Source organism: Sorex fumeus, unplaced genomic scaffold (assembly GCF_029834395.1).
Source record: "Sorex fumeus unplaced genomic scaffold, SorFum_2.1 ptg000030l, whole genome shotgun sequence".
Classification (NCBI taxonomy): Eukaryota; Metazoa; Chordata; class Mammalia; order Eulipotyphla; family Soricidae; genus Sorex; species Sorex fumeus.
In genome coordinates, this window is record NW_026606087.1 from 29,888,100 (window position 1) to 29,905,305 (window position 17,206).

A 17,206-nucleotide genomic window follows, 5' to 3' on the forward strand; every position below is an offset into this window, starting at 1 on the left:
GGGTATCAAAAAAAATCACACCAGACTATAGAGATAATGCACTGGATAGGGTGCTTGCTTTGCATGCAACCAACCCAGGTTCGATTCCCAGCACCACAAATGGTCCCCCAAGCCGGACCAGGAGTGATCTCTGAACATAGCTCCAGGAGTAAGCTCTGAGCATTGAAAGGTGTGGCCCAAATAAACATAAAAACAAAAAACAGATCATACTTTTAAGAGGCACAACTCTATCCATGCATTTGGTCTTAGAATCTGTTTTCTTGACATTTGTTAGAGGTTGCTTGTAGGTGTTGCAAGAAAATTCATGAGAAGCCAAAGTCCGATTTAGGTATTGTTCCCCCTCCCCTTTAAATTCCTCTCAAGGGAAGTTGTTCAGAAATTGCCAATTTGTGTTTCATCATCCCTATTCCCCAAGCCCCCTCCCACGCCAAATGATAAGCACAATAACAATACAGACCAGCTCTCACAATACCTAAAACGCATTGCTCTGTAAGAGGTGAATACAATAGAAGCCTTATACAATACTTACACAATATATAAATACAGCGTGGAAAAATACCTTTTTGAGACTATTTAGCATAAACTGGTTCATAGTGGGGTGGAAAAATTGTTTCAGAGTCCAAAAGCAGGCCAGCTGCATAATTCGCAGCAACCAGTATGACATAAAAATGTGGGTCACAATTTTAGACAATTAATTTTAGACAATTAGACTGTTGAGATAGTAAAAGAAGAAAAATTACAATAAACCTCCCTTGTGAAGTTGATGTGAGTTTTAATGAAAAGCACTTTGCCTAATAGGGGCACTTTCTAATTGTGGTAACACGGGATGAGCCTGAGGTGGTACAAACTATGAACGAGTCCCATCCCTGACCCTTCTCTTCCTTCTTTAGTCTTGAGTTGTAATATATTTTCTAGAGCAGTTGTTTTCTAAGCATTCTGCTGGGCCAGAATGTCTCATATTCCCTTTCAGTTATCTATCATTGGAGTGAACTTCATGAAATTGCCCATCTCATTATGTGTGACTTACAAAATGGAAATTGAATATTGTTCAACCTAAGACACATTCTCCAGTGTGATCTTTGGTTCTGGGGAGCCATACCTGGCAGTTTTCAGGGTTTACTTCTAGCTCTGTGCTCAGAAATACTCCTGGAAACGCTCAGGGGTCACTTTTACTTGGGACAACATGGTATGTGGGGGATCGAATCTAGGTCAGGTAAGTGGAAGGCAAGTACTCTAGCCTATGTACTATCTCTCCAGCCCTAAAATTCCAGTTATTTTTTTAGTGTGTGTGGTGGGGGTGGGCATGCAGGAATTATACTCAGGGGTTACTCCTGGCTCTTCACTCAGTAATTACTCCTGGTGGTGCTTGGGGGACCATGTGGGATGCCAGGAAGGGAACCTAGGTCAGCTGCATGCAAGGCAAGTGTCCTCCCTGTTTTGCTCTCTCTCTGTTCCTTTGAGAACAAAATAAGAGCCAGAGAGACCACCTGGCCAGGGCTTGGAGTGGGCTTTAACAGGTATGTAGGTGATTGTGGAGGAAGACTGGGGGTGGGAGGTATAGGGTAAAGTCTCTGACATCCCCAGTTATCAGACCCCCTAGCTCCCAATCCTAAATGGGCACAGAGAGGAGCAGGGCTTGTAAGCTTGTAAGCTTGTTTTTTTTTCTTTACTCTGCTCACCTCAATACCCTTACCCCACAATGTACATATAAATTTTGAAGTTCTCTGTATTCTATTGCATAGAGCACACTTTCTCCATGCTACTTAAGATCTCCTTAGGATATTTACAAATATTTTGGGGCACTACTGTGGTGGTGCACTCCAGCGGGCTCAGTAACGTCTCCATTGGAGACTTAGGGCTGGAGCGATAGCACAGCGGTAGGGCGTTCGCCTTACAAGCGGCCAACATGGCCGACCCGAGTTCGATTCCTCCGCCCCTCTCAGAGAGCCCGGCAAGCTACCGAGAGTATTCGATATGCCAAACACAGTAACAACAAAGTCTCCAATGGAGACGTTACTGGGCCCGCTCGAGCAAATCGACGATCAACAGGAGGGCCTTTACCTTACCTTTACCTTACTGTGGTGGTGCAGAGGTGTGAAACATGTGTTGATCTAATGGAACAATACTGGTAGGCAGAAAGCACAAATCACAATAATAAAACAAAAAATGTGCCTGTCATGGCAGACTGAGTGTTTTGAGAATTGGCAGAGATCCTGGTGGTGAGGTTGATACATGAACATTGTATGCCTGAAGAACATTCATTGTGAATCATGATACCTAAATACTCAACCTATAACTGGTTCTTTAAAGATGTCTAATTCTGACTGAACATGTATTGCTGCTCAGTTCCTCTTTTGCAAACCACAGCACCCAAAAGGAAAGAGAGAACAAAAGGGAATGCCCTGCCACAGAGGCAGGGTGGGATTGGGGGAATGGGGGGTGGGAGGGATACTGGGATCAGTGGTGGTGGAGAATGGGCACTGGTGGAGGGATAGGTACTGGATCATTGTATAACTGAAACCCAAGCACAAAAATTTGTAAGTCTATAACTGTACCTCGTGGTGTTTCACTAATAAAAATTAAAAAAAATAAAGACATCTAATTCTTAATAATACTTTCAAAACAAAAGAAGTTCAAGAATGTCAAACTCAGGCTTTGAATTTAGGTGTGTTCATTTCATTCTGCACAATAATCTTTAGCAAAATATTTATGTTTATGCTAAAAATAAAACAAAGATAAGCCTTTAGGAGTCATCGAGGTAATGCAGATATTCAAGTGCTTGCCTTGCATGCTGCTGACCCCCTTTAACATGGGCACCACATGGCCTCCTGAGCAGGAAGTAGCCTAGGGGCACCTTCAGGTATGACCCCAAACATGCCCTCCAAGAAATAAAAAATTAGAAAGCCCTTTATATAGATTCTGTTGCAAGTATGTCTCCCTTTTACTATGATTAATTCTACAAACTAAAAACAAGTTTGTACATCAGTTTCTCAATTAAATATCACTGACAATATTCCATATTATCTCCATACTTCCCAACCTTTACTCTTAGGCAGATGTTGAGGGGTGTGTGTGTGTGTGTGTGTGTGTGTGTGTGTGTGTGTGTGTAAGCCTGCACAAGTATCGTAACACACTGTGGAAGTACATCACATTGCATTCCAACTCCTTTTTTATCTTAGTGTGAAAACTCTTCCGGGGAAGAAAACACACATCATGCTTAATTTCAATGCCTCTTCCCAGAGCTTAGCACTCTGTAGACAATAAAAATGTGGTATTATCATGGAAGTCCCAGTTTCTGCCAGTGACCAAGTAGCCTCAGCAAATTAAATGTTGCTAATTTGAAATAATGAAAGTAAATAATGTTTCTTCTTTGAACTAGAAGTAAAATAATTACCTTTTTGAATAGTAAAGAAGTCCTGGATTAAAATTTAAAAAATTCAAAGTGCTTCAAAACAATGATAAAGAGTATAGAGTTAATAAAGTAATGATCTAAAAATGATTAACCTAAAAAAAGCCAAAATATTTGTTCCTATATTCTTAGTTTTTCACAATGTCAAATAAAGTTGTAAATCTGGGCCAGAGTAGACAAGGGCCTACCTTACACAGCCAAGCCTGGTCCCCTCTGTGACACTACCTGTGGCCTGAGCCGGCCAGGGGTGGTCCCTCTGCATAGAGCACTCTAGGCCACTGGGTGTGGCCCCCAAACAAACAAAAACCAATTTTCTTTCAGTTCAGCAATGTAGTTCCTAATTTAATAAGAGAAAATTTATATTTAACACCAGAATATTAATAGACTTGGGAGGGAATAGGTTTAAAAATTGTGTGAGGCAAGGTGAGAGCCACTTGCTTGAATTATTAAAAAGAAAATGAGTGATTTTAAATATATGTTTTGGAGGGGCTTTGGCAGTAGAGCTGGGGCCCAGAGCCACTGGCTGCAGTGCTACTCAGCTTGGCTGCAGGCCTGATGGTGTGTAAGTGGTGCTGGGAGCACCAGAGTCATTCCCAATTGCAGGGCTGTGGGGAACCACTCAGTGTTGATGTTTCAAGCATGCAAGGCATGTGCTCCAGCTCCTCAGCTAATCTAGCACCCCCAGTGACACTTTTTAATAAATTATTATGTAACTATTGGCATTCTTGGCACCGAAATGGATGAAATAAATACATCATTATAATCTATTTTAAGGTACTCATAATAATGTTTATGTAATAACGAGACACCAAAATAAGGAAATGAAAAAGATACTTTTAAAGTAGCCTCTTTATATAAATATACAATTTGATAACTATTGCAGTGTTGTAATGATTTAATTAGGCATTCTGACAAAAATCCTGCTAAGTAAATATTCCTCTCAGAGTTTTTCAGAGAGGAAAAATTACTTGTAAGAAGGTATCAATAAAATCATTTACTATGAACTGCTATATGGATCATACCCAGCTATGATTTGTTACCCTGTTACTGATTACTTGTTGAATCAGGGCATTTGGTCCATTCAGCAAATTGTGAAATATTCAATAAAACTACTGATATTTGCACGTTTAAGTGTTGTTCTTAAGAAGAAAAACCAAGAAAACCAAGTGTGATCTAAGAGTGCAAGAAAAATAAAAGCTGGTTGATTTCACTTATTTAAATCTTATTTCTTGTAAGAAATGTTTGCTTTGGAATTTATAGAATTCTTTAGAATTTATAGATCTTTGTTTTGGCTTTGTTTTCTAAGCAAGTATAAATAAAATGAAACAAAATAAAAAAAGATACTGTGGCAAAACAGGTGAAACAGTTTCTTGGCCAGTTGCAAAATGCTTTTTTTCCTGCAAGTTATCCTTGCTAGCAAGGGTATTGATGACTAACAACTTACAATCTCATCTAGCTACAAGATACTTATTCTCCTAATTGTTCACAACATTAAAAAGTATTTTTAGAATTCTCTTAAATCATAGGAGCTTTTAATTTTAAAAAAATCTTTAGGATGTATGAAGATATTAGAAGCTGAGAATGAATAATGTAATGGAAGAGGTGAAGATACTTTACTGATATCTAATTTACGGAGATTTCAAGGCACAACAAAGAAATCTGGGTGATGCATTCTAGGTGGTAGGAATAAAAAAAACCCTTTATAACACTGATGTTATATCACTGTTATAAAAGCTTTATGCAGCAGCTTTTCTAGCCGTACTGTGCTTCGAAGCGTACATATGAATGGAACGCCGCCTTTCCTTTCGATGCAGAGAGACAAACAGGGGTTTTGAACTGGAGGCTGGAGACCCCTCCTTAGGGGAAGAGATGCCGGAGTTTGGCATTGAGCTCTCGCTCCTTGCTCAGGAGATCCAGGCTGTGCTTGCGGAAGGCTTCGGACTGCAGCCTGAGCTCGTCATACGCCTGCTGCAGCATCTCCACCTTGCGCTGCAGCTCCTGCACCCGCAGGCTGCCGTCCACCGCGGCGGCCTCGAGCTCGAAGCGCTCCAGCGCCCGCCTCCGGGCCGCGTCGGCCGCCTGCAGCTCGTCCTGCAGCTGGCGGGTCTCGGCCTGCTGGCTCTGCAGAGCCTGGCCCCTCTCGGTGCACAGCGCCAGCAGCTCCTCCTTCTCGCGCGCGGCGCTCTGCAGCCTGTCCTGCAGCTGCTGGCTCAGGCTGCGCTGGGCCTGCTGCGCCTCGGCCATCTGCTCCACGGCCTGCTGGTGCTGCAGCTGGAGGCTCTGCAGCTGGCCGCGGAGCTGCTCGGCGTCGCGGTGGTTCAGGGCCCGGAGCTCCTGCTCGCGGCTGTGCGCGGCGCGCGCCTCCTGCACGCGCTCCTCCTGCAGCTCCCGCAACTCGCGGCCCAGGGCCTCGCTGTGCGCCGTGAGCTGCGCCACCCGGGCCTCCTGCTCCCGCAGGGCCGGGCTGAAGAGCGTCTCGTTCTCCAGCCTCAGCTTCTCGTTCTCCTCCCGCAGCTGGGCGTTCTGGCTCTTGTGCTCGTCCTTGAAGCGGAGCATCGCCTCGTGGTTGCGCGCCAGGGCGCGGAAGCGCTCCTCCAGCCTCCGGGCGTGCTGGCCCTGGCTCCGCAGGCGCTCGGCGTCCCGCGCGCGCTGCTCCTCCAGCTCGGCGTTGAGCAGCTCCAGCGCCCGGCAGCGCTCCAGGGCCTCGTCCGCCCGCCGCTTCAGGATGCAGATGAGCTGCGACTGCTCGTGGATGCGCGAGCACAGCAGGGCCTTCTCGCCCTTCTCCTCCTCGCTCAGGCCGCGGAGGTTGGCCAGGGCCTCCTTCAAGCCGTGCAGCGCCTGCTCTTCCCGCACCTCGGGCCCCGGCTCCGGCTCCGGCGCGTCCTCCGGCTTCTCCGGGGCCTCTTCAGCCGCAGGGGTGTCCATCCCGAGTGCCCGGGGCGCAGGCGGGCTCCTCCGCCGCCAGCCGGCCTCACAGGCTTCCCACCGCGATCAAGAGCCTCCGAGCGTTGCTAGGGTCCCCTGGCACTCTGCAGCAGTTGGTGACCGGCCGGTGCCAACAAGCGGCCCGGTGATTAGCCGGCCACCTGGAGCGTGCCGTGAGGTAGCGGGCCGGGATTGGGCGGGGCCAGAGCCAACCACAGCCCCGCTCGGTGCCCGGTGCCCGCAGCACCCACGGAGGAAGGTGCCAAGCTCTCCCGGAAGGCGCCGAGGGCACTAATAAATGTCTGGCACAAGTAGAATGACCAAGGCTCGGAGTGACACACCCCCTCCCTACTTTGTCCTCCTCAGCTGCCACGAAAAGGAATTCATCACCAAGGAAACATCTTTGGCTTTTGACACGATCACAATTGAGAAATAGGAGGAAGAGCGGTACTTGTAGAACCGGAACCCATGACAATCGAGTTTGTACCTGTGAATTTGACAGCTCAGTAAAAGAACAAATCTCAATATTTTTTTCTTTCCTTTACCATTATTCTTGGATGAACATGCATTTATTAAACATTCAGCACTTCTTGGTTTTGCCCATGAGAAAGGTTGCAGAAAAAAATGTTATGAACAGTTAGGTTACTATTACAACAGGGAAAATATGACTCCTATGCCAAAAGTCAATTCCAGATGAAGGCAAGAGATTTACAGAGTAAAACAAAAGTACTAAACATGGAGACTGGGAGAAAGTACTGTGGTTAGAGCACATACACCTGACAGATTTGATTCTAGATACCACCTGGACCCCGAGCATCACCTGGCACAGACTTGGAACCTCTTCACCACCACCCCCTTCCCCCTCGCCCCACACCTCTGCAGTGGGCTGGGTATGCTGGGCACCACAGGGCCAGAACAGCACTGAAATGTCAGGCCCTTGCAATGAATCACTTGCAGGGCTGGCTCTTAAACACCCTGAGTACTGCTTGGGAGGGCTCCCAATAAATACATATACACATAAGATAAAGATAAAATAAAATAGAAATAAGAAGAGGTAAATGTAAATAAGAAGAGGTAAATGTAAATTTCAACTCTCTGTGCCAGAAAGGACCTAGCTTGAATATTAGGATAGAACCTCTACCTCCACTATCCAGCTGCCGCCGTGCTCCAGGCCACTTTCTGGATGCTTGGGCCAAGCCTCACGCTTGAGAGAAGACCCATAGAACCAGTAAGTGGAACTTTGTGACCTTGGACTCCAGGATCAATGGGACCCGGAAACAGAGATCCTCTGCCTGCTTCCACCAAACTCTGGTGATCCACCGATCACATCCAGAAGCCCCATCCTGCCAGTGCCAGATAAATACCTCATCGGCCAACCTCCACTATCCAGCTGCCACCACACTCCAGGCCACTTTTCGGATCCCAAGGCCACTTAATACCCATCTTCCAAGATTACCACACCATATTTGATGGGATTCAAATATGATGTGGACCATGGGAACATCTATAAGGGTGATTAGAGGCCGCCCTAAAAGCTTCCATCCCTTTCGGAGAGCCCGGCAAGCTACTGAGAATATCCTGCCCACACGGCAGAGCCTGGCAAGCTACCTGTGGTGTATTCGATATGCCAAAAACAGTAAAAACAATAAGCCTCATTCCCCTGACCTTGAAAGAGCCCCCCAATACGGCAGCGTTAAGAAGGATGAGCAAGGAAAGGCTGATAAAATCTCAGGACTGAACTAGGCTGCCAAAATGAAGGACTAAAATGACTCTCTGTACTTTCAACGCACGTATGCTGGCATTGGAAGCATCCATCAAGGGCCTGATAGTGCAAGTGCAGAAGATCAAGTACAACATCATTGGTCTGACCGAGACAAGAAGACATCAACCACATCACGCCACTTTTGACACTAGAGAAGAACTGCTCCTTGGAGCATGCTACAAAAGAGGCATTGGTGGTGTCGGTGTCCTTGTCAATATGAACTTGGCCATGAGCATTGATTCATTTAAATGCCTAACATCCTGAATCGGATGCTTATGCTTGAATAGATGTGGCTCACAGCCGGCAGTTTCTATCTTTGTTGTCTACGCACCCATATCCAAGTATGATGAAGAAGAAATTGAGAAATTCTACAAGAAGCTGGACAGGTTCTATAATGAAGACCACACCCTCTACAAGATCATTGTCAGTGATTTTAATGCCAAGCTAGGACCAAGAAGATCGCCCAAAGAACACCACATCAGGATTCATGGCCTAGAATGGAACGAACAGGGTGAGAGACTGTCTGAGTTCATCATGTCGACCAAAACCATCCATGGTAACTCACAGTTCCAGAAGGCCAAATCTAAACGTTGGACATGGGAGTCTCCCAGTGGACAGTTCCACAAACGAAATTGACCACATCATATTCAATGGATGGTTCTGTCTGATCAATGTTACTGTTGTCCCAAAATTCCAAACAGGATCAGACCACTGTCTCCTTCATGCAAAATTCTACTTCACAGAGCAGGGAGAAAAGGATGCAAAGTTTAAGAAGAGAACTCCCAGAACAACTGGGAGCTCTTTGGCACTATTGCGGCAACATGGGAAGATGCCATCCTTGACGATATTGATGAAGAATATGATTGACTGGTTCAGCACCTCCATGATTGTGCGAGGAATGCCAAGAGAGAGAAAGCCACAAAAAGATGCCTGTCTTCGGAAACTCTCAAGCTCATTCACCAACATGGCTTGGCGTGAGCCTCAGGCAACCACAAGCTAACGTCCGAGCTCAAAAGCAGTGCAGAGAAGCGATCAAGGAAGACCTCAAAGAGAGACGAGCAGCAGTGCTGGCTGATGTGGCAGAAGCCGGGAAAAGCATCTGCAAGTCCACCTGTCCTTCACCAACTACAAGACCGAGATGACTGCCCTCCGATATCCTGATGGATCTATCACATCTTCCAGAAGGGCAATAGAGAAGATTATCCATGACTTCTACTTGGATCTCTTCGAGAGCCACATCTACCTGCCAACATACCAAATTTCGCAGGATGGATATATTGTTCCCAACGTTCTACTTCCAAAATCCGACACGCCATTTCATTGGTAAAGAAACTAACAGCAACCTGCCCAGACAAGGTCAGACCCGAACACCTGAAGAACCTGCCATCAGTGCTCATCAGCACACTGGCTCGGCTCTTCACACGCTGTCTATCTGAATGCAAAGTTCTGTCCCAATGGAAAACCAGCAGGACTGTTCTACTGTACAAGAAGGAAGACATCCATGACATTGGCAACTATCACCCGATCTGCCTGTTGTCTGTTGTCTAGAAGCTGTTCACTTGAATCATCCTGAATAGGATTGGCAGAACACTATATGAAGGACAACCATGTGAGCAAGCCGGGTTCTGAAAAGGATTCAGCATGATTGTCCACATCCACAAGATGACCAAGCTCATTGAGATTTTTCGGGAGTTCAAGATGCCACTGTGTCTAACGTTCATTGATTTAAAGGCCTTTGATTCTGTTGAGACTAAAGCGGTCATCAAAGCCCTAGACAAATAGGGCATTCAAACTCAGTACATCAGGATCCTTCGTGAGCTGTATTATGGATTCACCAAGAAAGTGATTATTGACATAAGAGAGGGGTTCGGCAGGGCAATACTATTTCACCGAAACACTTTAGTACCAACCTAGAGAACATCATGCAACGAATGGAATGAGAAGGAATAGGAGTGAAGATATACAGTCAGCAACTACACCACCTCTGCTTCACTGATGACATTGTTCTAATAGCACCAAACATTAGCCAAGCAGCACAAATGCCAGACAACTTCGACCGTGAGTGTGGAAAGATTGGACTGCAGCTGAATCTCATGAAGACAATGTTTATGAAAAACGGACTCATTCCTGACATTCCATCTGCTCTCAACGGAATGAACATCTCCAAATGCAGCAGTTATGTGTATGTAGGTTGAGAACTCAACATGATAAACGACCTGGCACCTGAGCTACACAGGAGGAAGGGAGCAGTGTGGAACGCCTTCAAGAGCATCAAAGAAATAGCTAAGAGGATGAAGAATCTACAGCTCCAGGTACATCTTTTCAACTCCACCTTTCTCCTTGTACTAACATACGCCTCAGAGACCTGGGCCCTATGAAAACAGGATGAGAATGCTATTTGGGTCAGCCAAAGAGGAATGCTTGGAGTATCACGCTTCACTCAAGTGAGAGAAGGAATCCGGAGTTCCGAGCTCTGTCGATGATGGAGAATCAGAGATGCTGTCTCGTTTGCCAAGGCATTGAAAAATCAGATGGTCTAGATAAATAATGTGATTTGAAGATAACCGCTGGGTTAGAGCTGTTACCCACTGGATTCCAGGTGACGTCATAAGAATATGTGGCCACCCACCTATGAGATGGTCAGACTTCTTTGTCAAGATCCTGAACCAACAGTTTGAGGCTCTTTGTGTTCCTGTAGAGAGCAGATGCCACTGGGCTACACCAGCACCCGACAGGGACAAATGGAGACATTACTGGCACCTGCTCAAGCAAATCGATGAGTAAAGGGATATCAAGTGATCAAGATCAATTTATTGGCTCAATTAACAGAGTAGGATATAGGATATAAAGAAACATAGTGAGGGAAAACAGATGGCCTAAGGCATCAGAACTGGATATTTTGTCTACAGAGCTGAGCAAAGGGTGGTGGCTGGGAGGGGGCCTTGGGCCACACTTCAGTGATGGGTGTGAGGTGGAAATGAGGCGCACGTGAAAGGATAATTAACAGCATGGTAAATCACAATACCTCAATCAACATGGTCAAAAACCCCCAACCGTTAAAAAAATCTAACTTCAAACAGCAGAAGGGTAAGGAAAAAGCTTTATCAATTTGACTTTATCGATCATTTCTACCTAGGTATAATTTTATATTATTTATTTTTGCACCACACCCTGCGATGCACAGAGGTTACTCCTGGCTTTCCACTCACGAATTACTCCTACCGGTGTTTGGGGGACCATATGGGATGCTGGGCATCAAACCCAGGTCGGCCGCATGCAAGGCAAACGACCTACCTGCTATACTATCACTCCAGCCCCAACAAGGTATAATTTAAAAAAGTTACGTGACTTCTGAAATCTCTCCAGATTCTTTTTAATATGAAAAAAAGGTTTTGCTTAATGATTTTTATAGTTTGGTTTATAACACAAAAAATATAAGCCTAAATGTGAAAAAATGAATAAAATGTTGAGAATATTACATTTCCATAAACAAAAAAATGATCTAACTGTTAAACACAATCATGTTTAGATTAATATTTTTTGTCATGTAAAATGCTAATGTTAGAAAAATAACCCAAAGAAAATCGAAGGCTTAAAACTCAGAATGAGAGAGTATGGTGCCACCAGCAGGTCAATCTGTACCTGTGAGGCGAGTGCATCAGCAGCCTGATGGCGCCTTCAGACTTCCAGATACCCCAAAATTGCTGCTGTGCCTTTGGCCAGACCCCAAAAACTTGAGGCAAAGTTTACCAAGAAAGTAAATGGCAAAAAGTTAGGTATGTGGGAGACACACCCAAAAACTACCTCAGGCTCAGCTATGTAATTGGAGGCATGGCCTCTCTGGTTCCTGATTGAACTGCTTCATGGCCATGATCCCAGAGACTCAGAAATAAATCTCGAAACCCAATGGCTTTTGGCAGAAATGCGTCCGGTTCCTGCAGTAGGTTACCGGTGCTGGGCCAAACCAGGTGGGAATAGGTTTTGTGCCTTGGCCTGTTCCCCCTGTCGGCCCGGTGGCCACCATCCTCCAGAGGCCAATGGACAGTCAGGTTTGGGCCCGCAGTGACGAGACATGCAGGGCCTCACGGGATGGGGGCGGAGCCGGTCCTGTCCTCCCCACCCCAATGAGACCCCAAGTCATCGCCCACGAATGGCCTCTCTGGCTCCTGATCAAGCCGCTTAACGGCCATGATCCCAGAGACACAGAAACAAATCTCGAAACCCAGTGGCTTTTGGCAGAAATGTGTCCGGACCACATAGTAGGTTACTGTGGCCGAGCCACCCCAGGGGGGAAAGGGCATTGTCCCTCCGCCTGCTTCTCCTTGGCAGCTCGGTGACCCTCATCCTCCAGAGGCCATTGGACAGTCAGGTTTGGGCCTGCAGTGATGAGACATTTTGGGCCTCACGGGATGGGGGTGGAGCCAGTCTTGTCCTCCCCACCCGAATGAGACCCCAAGTCATTGCCCACGAACGGCCTTTCTGGCTCCTGATCAAGCTGCTTAACAGCCATGATCCCATAGACCCAGGAGCAAATCCCGGAACCCAGCAGGTTTTGGCAGAAATCCCTCCAGATTTAAGTGTTAAAATTTCAGAATTTCAAAATCACGCAGCCACTACTGCAGCCATGCGACATCATATGTTATTCATAACCAGTAATAGAAAACAAATTATCTACTACTGCCTTTTCAGCAGATCTGAATGTTGGGGTAAAATCCCAAATAATAATGGTGGGTCTGGTGTCAAAATATTGAATGTGATCAAAGTAGAGAGAGAGTAATGTGGAAATCATCTGCCCCACAGGTAGGGGGAGGGTGTGGGATGGGGATATACTTGAGTTTTTGTTGGTGGAGAATGGGCACTGGTGAAGGTACGGGAGTTTCATTGTATGACCGAGACTTAGACCCGAAAGCTTTTTAACTGCTCTCACGGTGATTCAGTAAATAAAATTATAAAAAATTTAAAAAAAAAAGTAAGGTGGCGTTCATGCCCAATTCAATCAGCTAATCAGTGGCTGAATAAATAGCGGTACTCCTACATAAAAAAAAAACAACTCAGAATGAACTTAATGCTGTAAAATTAAGCACTTAGCAAATAAGAGGCAAAGGAGCAATAGCAAAGTAAAATGAGTTTAAAGGGAATTCCGGAGGCTGATGTTCAGGAGATGGCAGTGAGAATGGCTGACAGAAATGAAAAAGAAGCCCAGTGGGGTGCGTTCAAAAGTGTGGTGCTCACCATGTGCATCAGGTGGTCAGGAGCTGCTTCCCTCACCCTGTATGGTAGATGGCGATGGACTAAATGAGGGAGGAAATGGGGTGGGGGTGGGGGCAGGCTGGTTCGTGGTCAGTCACTGTTTATTCCCATCTAGATTCTTCTGCCTCCTTCCGGTCTTACCCATTGCCCGCATCCCATCTCTTCTTTCCCATATTCTGGTCTCCTATTCTAGTCCCTCTCCTTTTAGTCTCCCCACAAGCCCCGGGGGGAGAGTTACAGAGAAATCATCAAGGGTTGGGATAGCAATTACATGTAGGCTTGGTTGCACAATCAACAGATGTAAAGTCTTTCCCTCAGGGGAAGCTTGTCTAGGATGACTTCTCAACCTACACAGAGATCCACCCAACGAAAGATTACCAACTAGGCATATTTCTCCTTTCCTTAGTCCATATCCGTTTAAATGGCCATCTTAAATTTACTTCTTAATAATATTTTAATCATTTTGCATGGACACAGTAAGAGATATATCAAGCCTAAAATGTGGCTCTTCTGAGCACATCTTGTTATAGACCCAGACTATGGATCTCAGGCCAGGTTCGTCTTTCCTAACCCCAGCGGGTTCTTTATCCAGTTGCTTCTCTTTGGGTCATGACAGAAATTGTCCATGACTGTGCTCTTAATTTAAGTTTTATGGTGGTTGATCTGTCCCTTTTCGATGCCAGCCAGGGTGGCTCACAGCTTTCCCCGGGTCCATCCAAGTCCTTTCGTTGAGACCCTTCTTTGGGTTGCTAGTAACTAAGGGAAACTGAAGCTTAAGTCGAGTGTATAGGACAGATGCACAGGAGTGAATATTATTTGGAGTTAATTAACTCCCAAGCTACAAAAGCATAGCATTAACTGTCTCCCTGTGTCTATACTAAAAGGACATTGCTCTAAAGTAAACTATGCAAAGGACATAAAAGAAAGAGAAAAGCAGTATTTCACTTACAAATAAAAAGTCCAGAGTCCTTAGAGAAAAATCTGACCTTACAAGTCACAGGGTCTGATTTGGGGATATAAATGATTAACAGGGCAACAGGGGAAACAGAGCACAAAGAAAATGTTAAACACAGAGGAGTGGGAGTGCCTTGAGAGCACTGTGATGGGTATAACTCACCTAAGCTCCTTCTTGTGAGGGAGAAACCAATGTTATCCAACACTGTGGGTTCCTTGGTGCTTCAGCTTGACCTTTCTGGGTGGAATTAGACTAATACTAATGGCATTCATGCTGTTGTTAGAATCCTATGCCAGGTGAGCGAGTCATGGGTTATGAGCAAGCATCACTTACTTAGATGCTGCAGCAATCATGAAGCTAGGAAAATTTAGTTCTCTCTTCAATGATTTAGAAGTGACTCTGAAATATCACTCCATTTTCATATATTGAGTGAAACTGTGAAGTATTTCCATTTGGTGAAGACCCACAGGCAGCTGACCAACTTTTGATGTCTCCAATATCCAGAGGGTAGATTTCCTAATCCAGACGTGGTCAGTTATGCATCTTATTCCTGGCCACAACATGTGGCCCAAGAGGTTAAAACATGATTCAAGCCTGTCTAGGCTCTCAAAAAACAAACACACACCCTCTCCCCCAAACTCTAATCTGAACTCGGGTAAGGTGGGGGAGGGAACCACCCATACTTTTTCCTGAAGCTTCCAGTGACAATTTTCTTCTGAGGAAGATGAGAAGGGGCAGCATTGAATTCCTGGTTTTAGATCGAGTGTCCAGTAGAACATGTTTCCAATGAAGTCCCCTTTTAGCTTATTTCTACTTGAGTTTCTCAGGGGTGGAAAATCTGCGTGAGGGTTAGTGGGTGGGGTGGACTAAAATGGGAAACTCAAGGCGTTACTTCTAATTTAAGAAAATATGAATAAAAAATTTATCAAAGACTTTGTCTAAAAGTACCATCCACTCCAAAGCCTGCCAACTTGATTCACCAATGAATTCAGATGGCACACACTTTAAAAAGTGAGAAAGCCCCATTTTTCTTTCCTTGTGCAATTAAGTACAATTTGGTTGATGATATTCTGTTTTTCAGGAAAAAATAATGGGGATTTTTTAAAGATGTCTTGAAGTAATAGTAAATTCTGAGGGAAGATGCAGAAAGAGTGATATTATTGTCTATTCACTCGGGTATTTTGAAGGTGAAGAGTCTGGTTACAGGAGAAACAGGAAATGGTGGTTTTTAGGTAAGAATTCTAGAACCAAGCTCATTGATGCTCTAAGGATGGTAGTAGAGTAGGTAATGAACTGAGAACTGAGAGGGGAGACGACAGAGTGTACTGTGAAGTGCAGGAGCTAGGACAGAGTTTTGGTTTCTACTACTACTGGTGAGTGTACCCCTATTCAGTTTCTCCTGCACTCTCTAAAACAAAAAAGGGAAGGGGAACGGGGGTGGGGGGTGAGGGATGGAGGGAGATGGAGGGAGAGAAAGAGAATTGTGTATATATATAGAGTATATATATATACATACATATATACATATATATATATAGAGAGAGAGAGAGAGAGAGAGGGAGAGACAGAGAGAGAGACTAAACACTATCCCCCTAAAAGATCCTGAAGTAATGGGAGATTAAGCTGGTACCTTTTACTGGCAAACTGGTAAAAGGTTCCCGTATTTGTTTGTGAATGGGTTTGTGAATTCGTTAACTGCCTATTGTCAGATCCTATGTTGACCACTCAGGTTCTCCTAAATTCTTCAGCTTTCCAAATTAGTGCTGATTTGGGGCAGGAAGGCTAGTAAAGTGGATAGGTCATTTGCCTTGCACAAGACCAACCCGGGTTCAATCCCTGGCATCCCATATGGTCCCCTGAGCATTGCCATTATGCTTGAGCATCACTGGGTGTGGCCCCCAAACAAAACAAAAAACAAACTAGTACTGAGTTTGAGAAATACAAACTGATTGGGTTCAAAACAGTAAGTGGGAAGGCGTTACCTTGCATGTGGCTGACCTAGGTTTGATCCCTAGTACCACCTGTGGTACTCCTGAGTCAGCCAGGAGTGATGTGAAAATAATCCCAAAATGTCTCTGTGCAAGCCTTTAATTTATTTAAATTAAGTATTAATTTACTGTCAAAGTTTTGCAATTTTAAGAAGCAAAATGCCACTATTAATAATATACCCAAATAACCCCACTTGGAGAAAATGCTGCAGTGATGCTCAGAGTTCAAAGAAAGACTGAGAAATATTAGCTCAACAGAAGCTCTTCAGCCTTGCTAGAAAATTTGGATTTTGTTAGAATTTATAAAAATCACGTAATTGAAAATTATAATTAAAGTAAACTTAACAATATAATTAAATCATATAATAATTTATTCTATGGGTTTTTACAAAATACTTTTTGAAAATTATACATAGGAAGTACAGCAAATTTTAATAATTTACATTCTAATTAAAATTTCTGACAAATCATGTCAGTGACAATTTTTATATTATTTCATATAGTAGAGCTTTAAGAAGAAATGATATTACATCTGCAAGTTTTGGGTTTTGCTTTGTGTTTCACACTTTGAAAACAGATGGAGACTGGGTTTAGACGAAAATTAAACCACAAACTCAATTCCATCTGTGGCCAGTGGGTGGCACCAAAGCACAGTGAAGACGTTTGTTTTAACACTGGAAAATGCAGAAAGCAGTTTCTGAAGACTGGAATACATGGAGCAAATTCAGTCTCATGGCCATACCATGAATTTCTTATTTTAATAGAGATAAATTTGATGGCATATGGCTCAGCAGTAGAATACATGTCTCACATGTCTGAGGCCCTGGGTTTGATCACTCCTCACACACACACACACACACACACACACACACACACAAATTACAGAATAGTTTCTTCTCACTAGTAGAAGCATC

At 44.6% G+C, this 17,206-nt stretch overlaps 1 protein-coding gene across 1 annotated transcript; it reads right to left on the minus strand.

Annotated features, from left to right (window-relative positions):
- Positions 1 to 5,258: 5,258 nt before the first annotated feature.
- CCDC89 (coiled-coil domain containing 89) lies at positions 5,259 to 7,679 on the minus strand. Its single transcript, XM_056116435.1, has 3 exons — positions 7,645 to 7,679; positions 6,728 to 6,824; positions 5,259 to 6,382 (listed from the first exon to the last, which is right to left on the minus strand). The coding sequence occupies exons 1-3, from the start codon at positions 7,677 to 7,679 to the stop codon at positions 5,267 to 5,269; spliced, it is 1,248 nt and encodes a 415-aa protein (XP_055972410.1). The 3' UTR covers positions 5,259 to 5,266.
- Between the last annotated feature and the right edge of the window lie 9,527 nt (positions 7,680 to 17,206).

Excerpts from the sequence above, each read along its gene's own strand:
- CCDC89 (XM_056116435.1), bottom strand. The coding sequence starts at position 7,679 with ATGGGGCTTCTGGATGTGATCGGTGGATCACCAGA. Across the intron at positions 6,825-7,644 it reads GTGATCGGTGGATCACCAGA|GTACAAACTCGATTGTCATG; the intron begins GTTTGGTGGAAG and ends TCAAATTCACAG. Across the intron at positions 6,383-6,727 it reads AAGCCAAAGATGTTTCCTTG|GCCGGCTGGCGGCGGAGGAG; the intron begins GTGATGAATTCC and ends GAAGCCTGTGAG.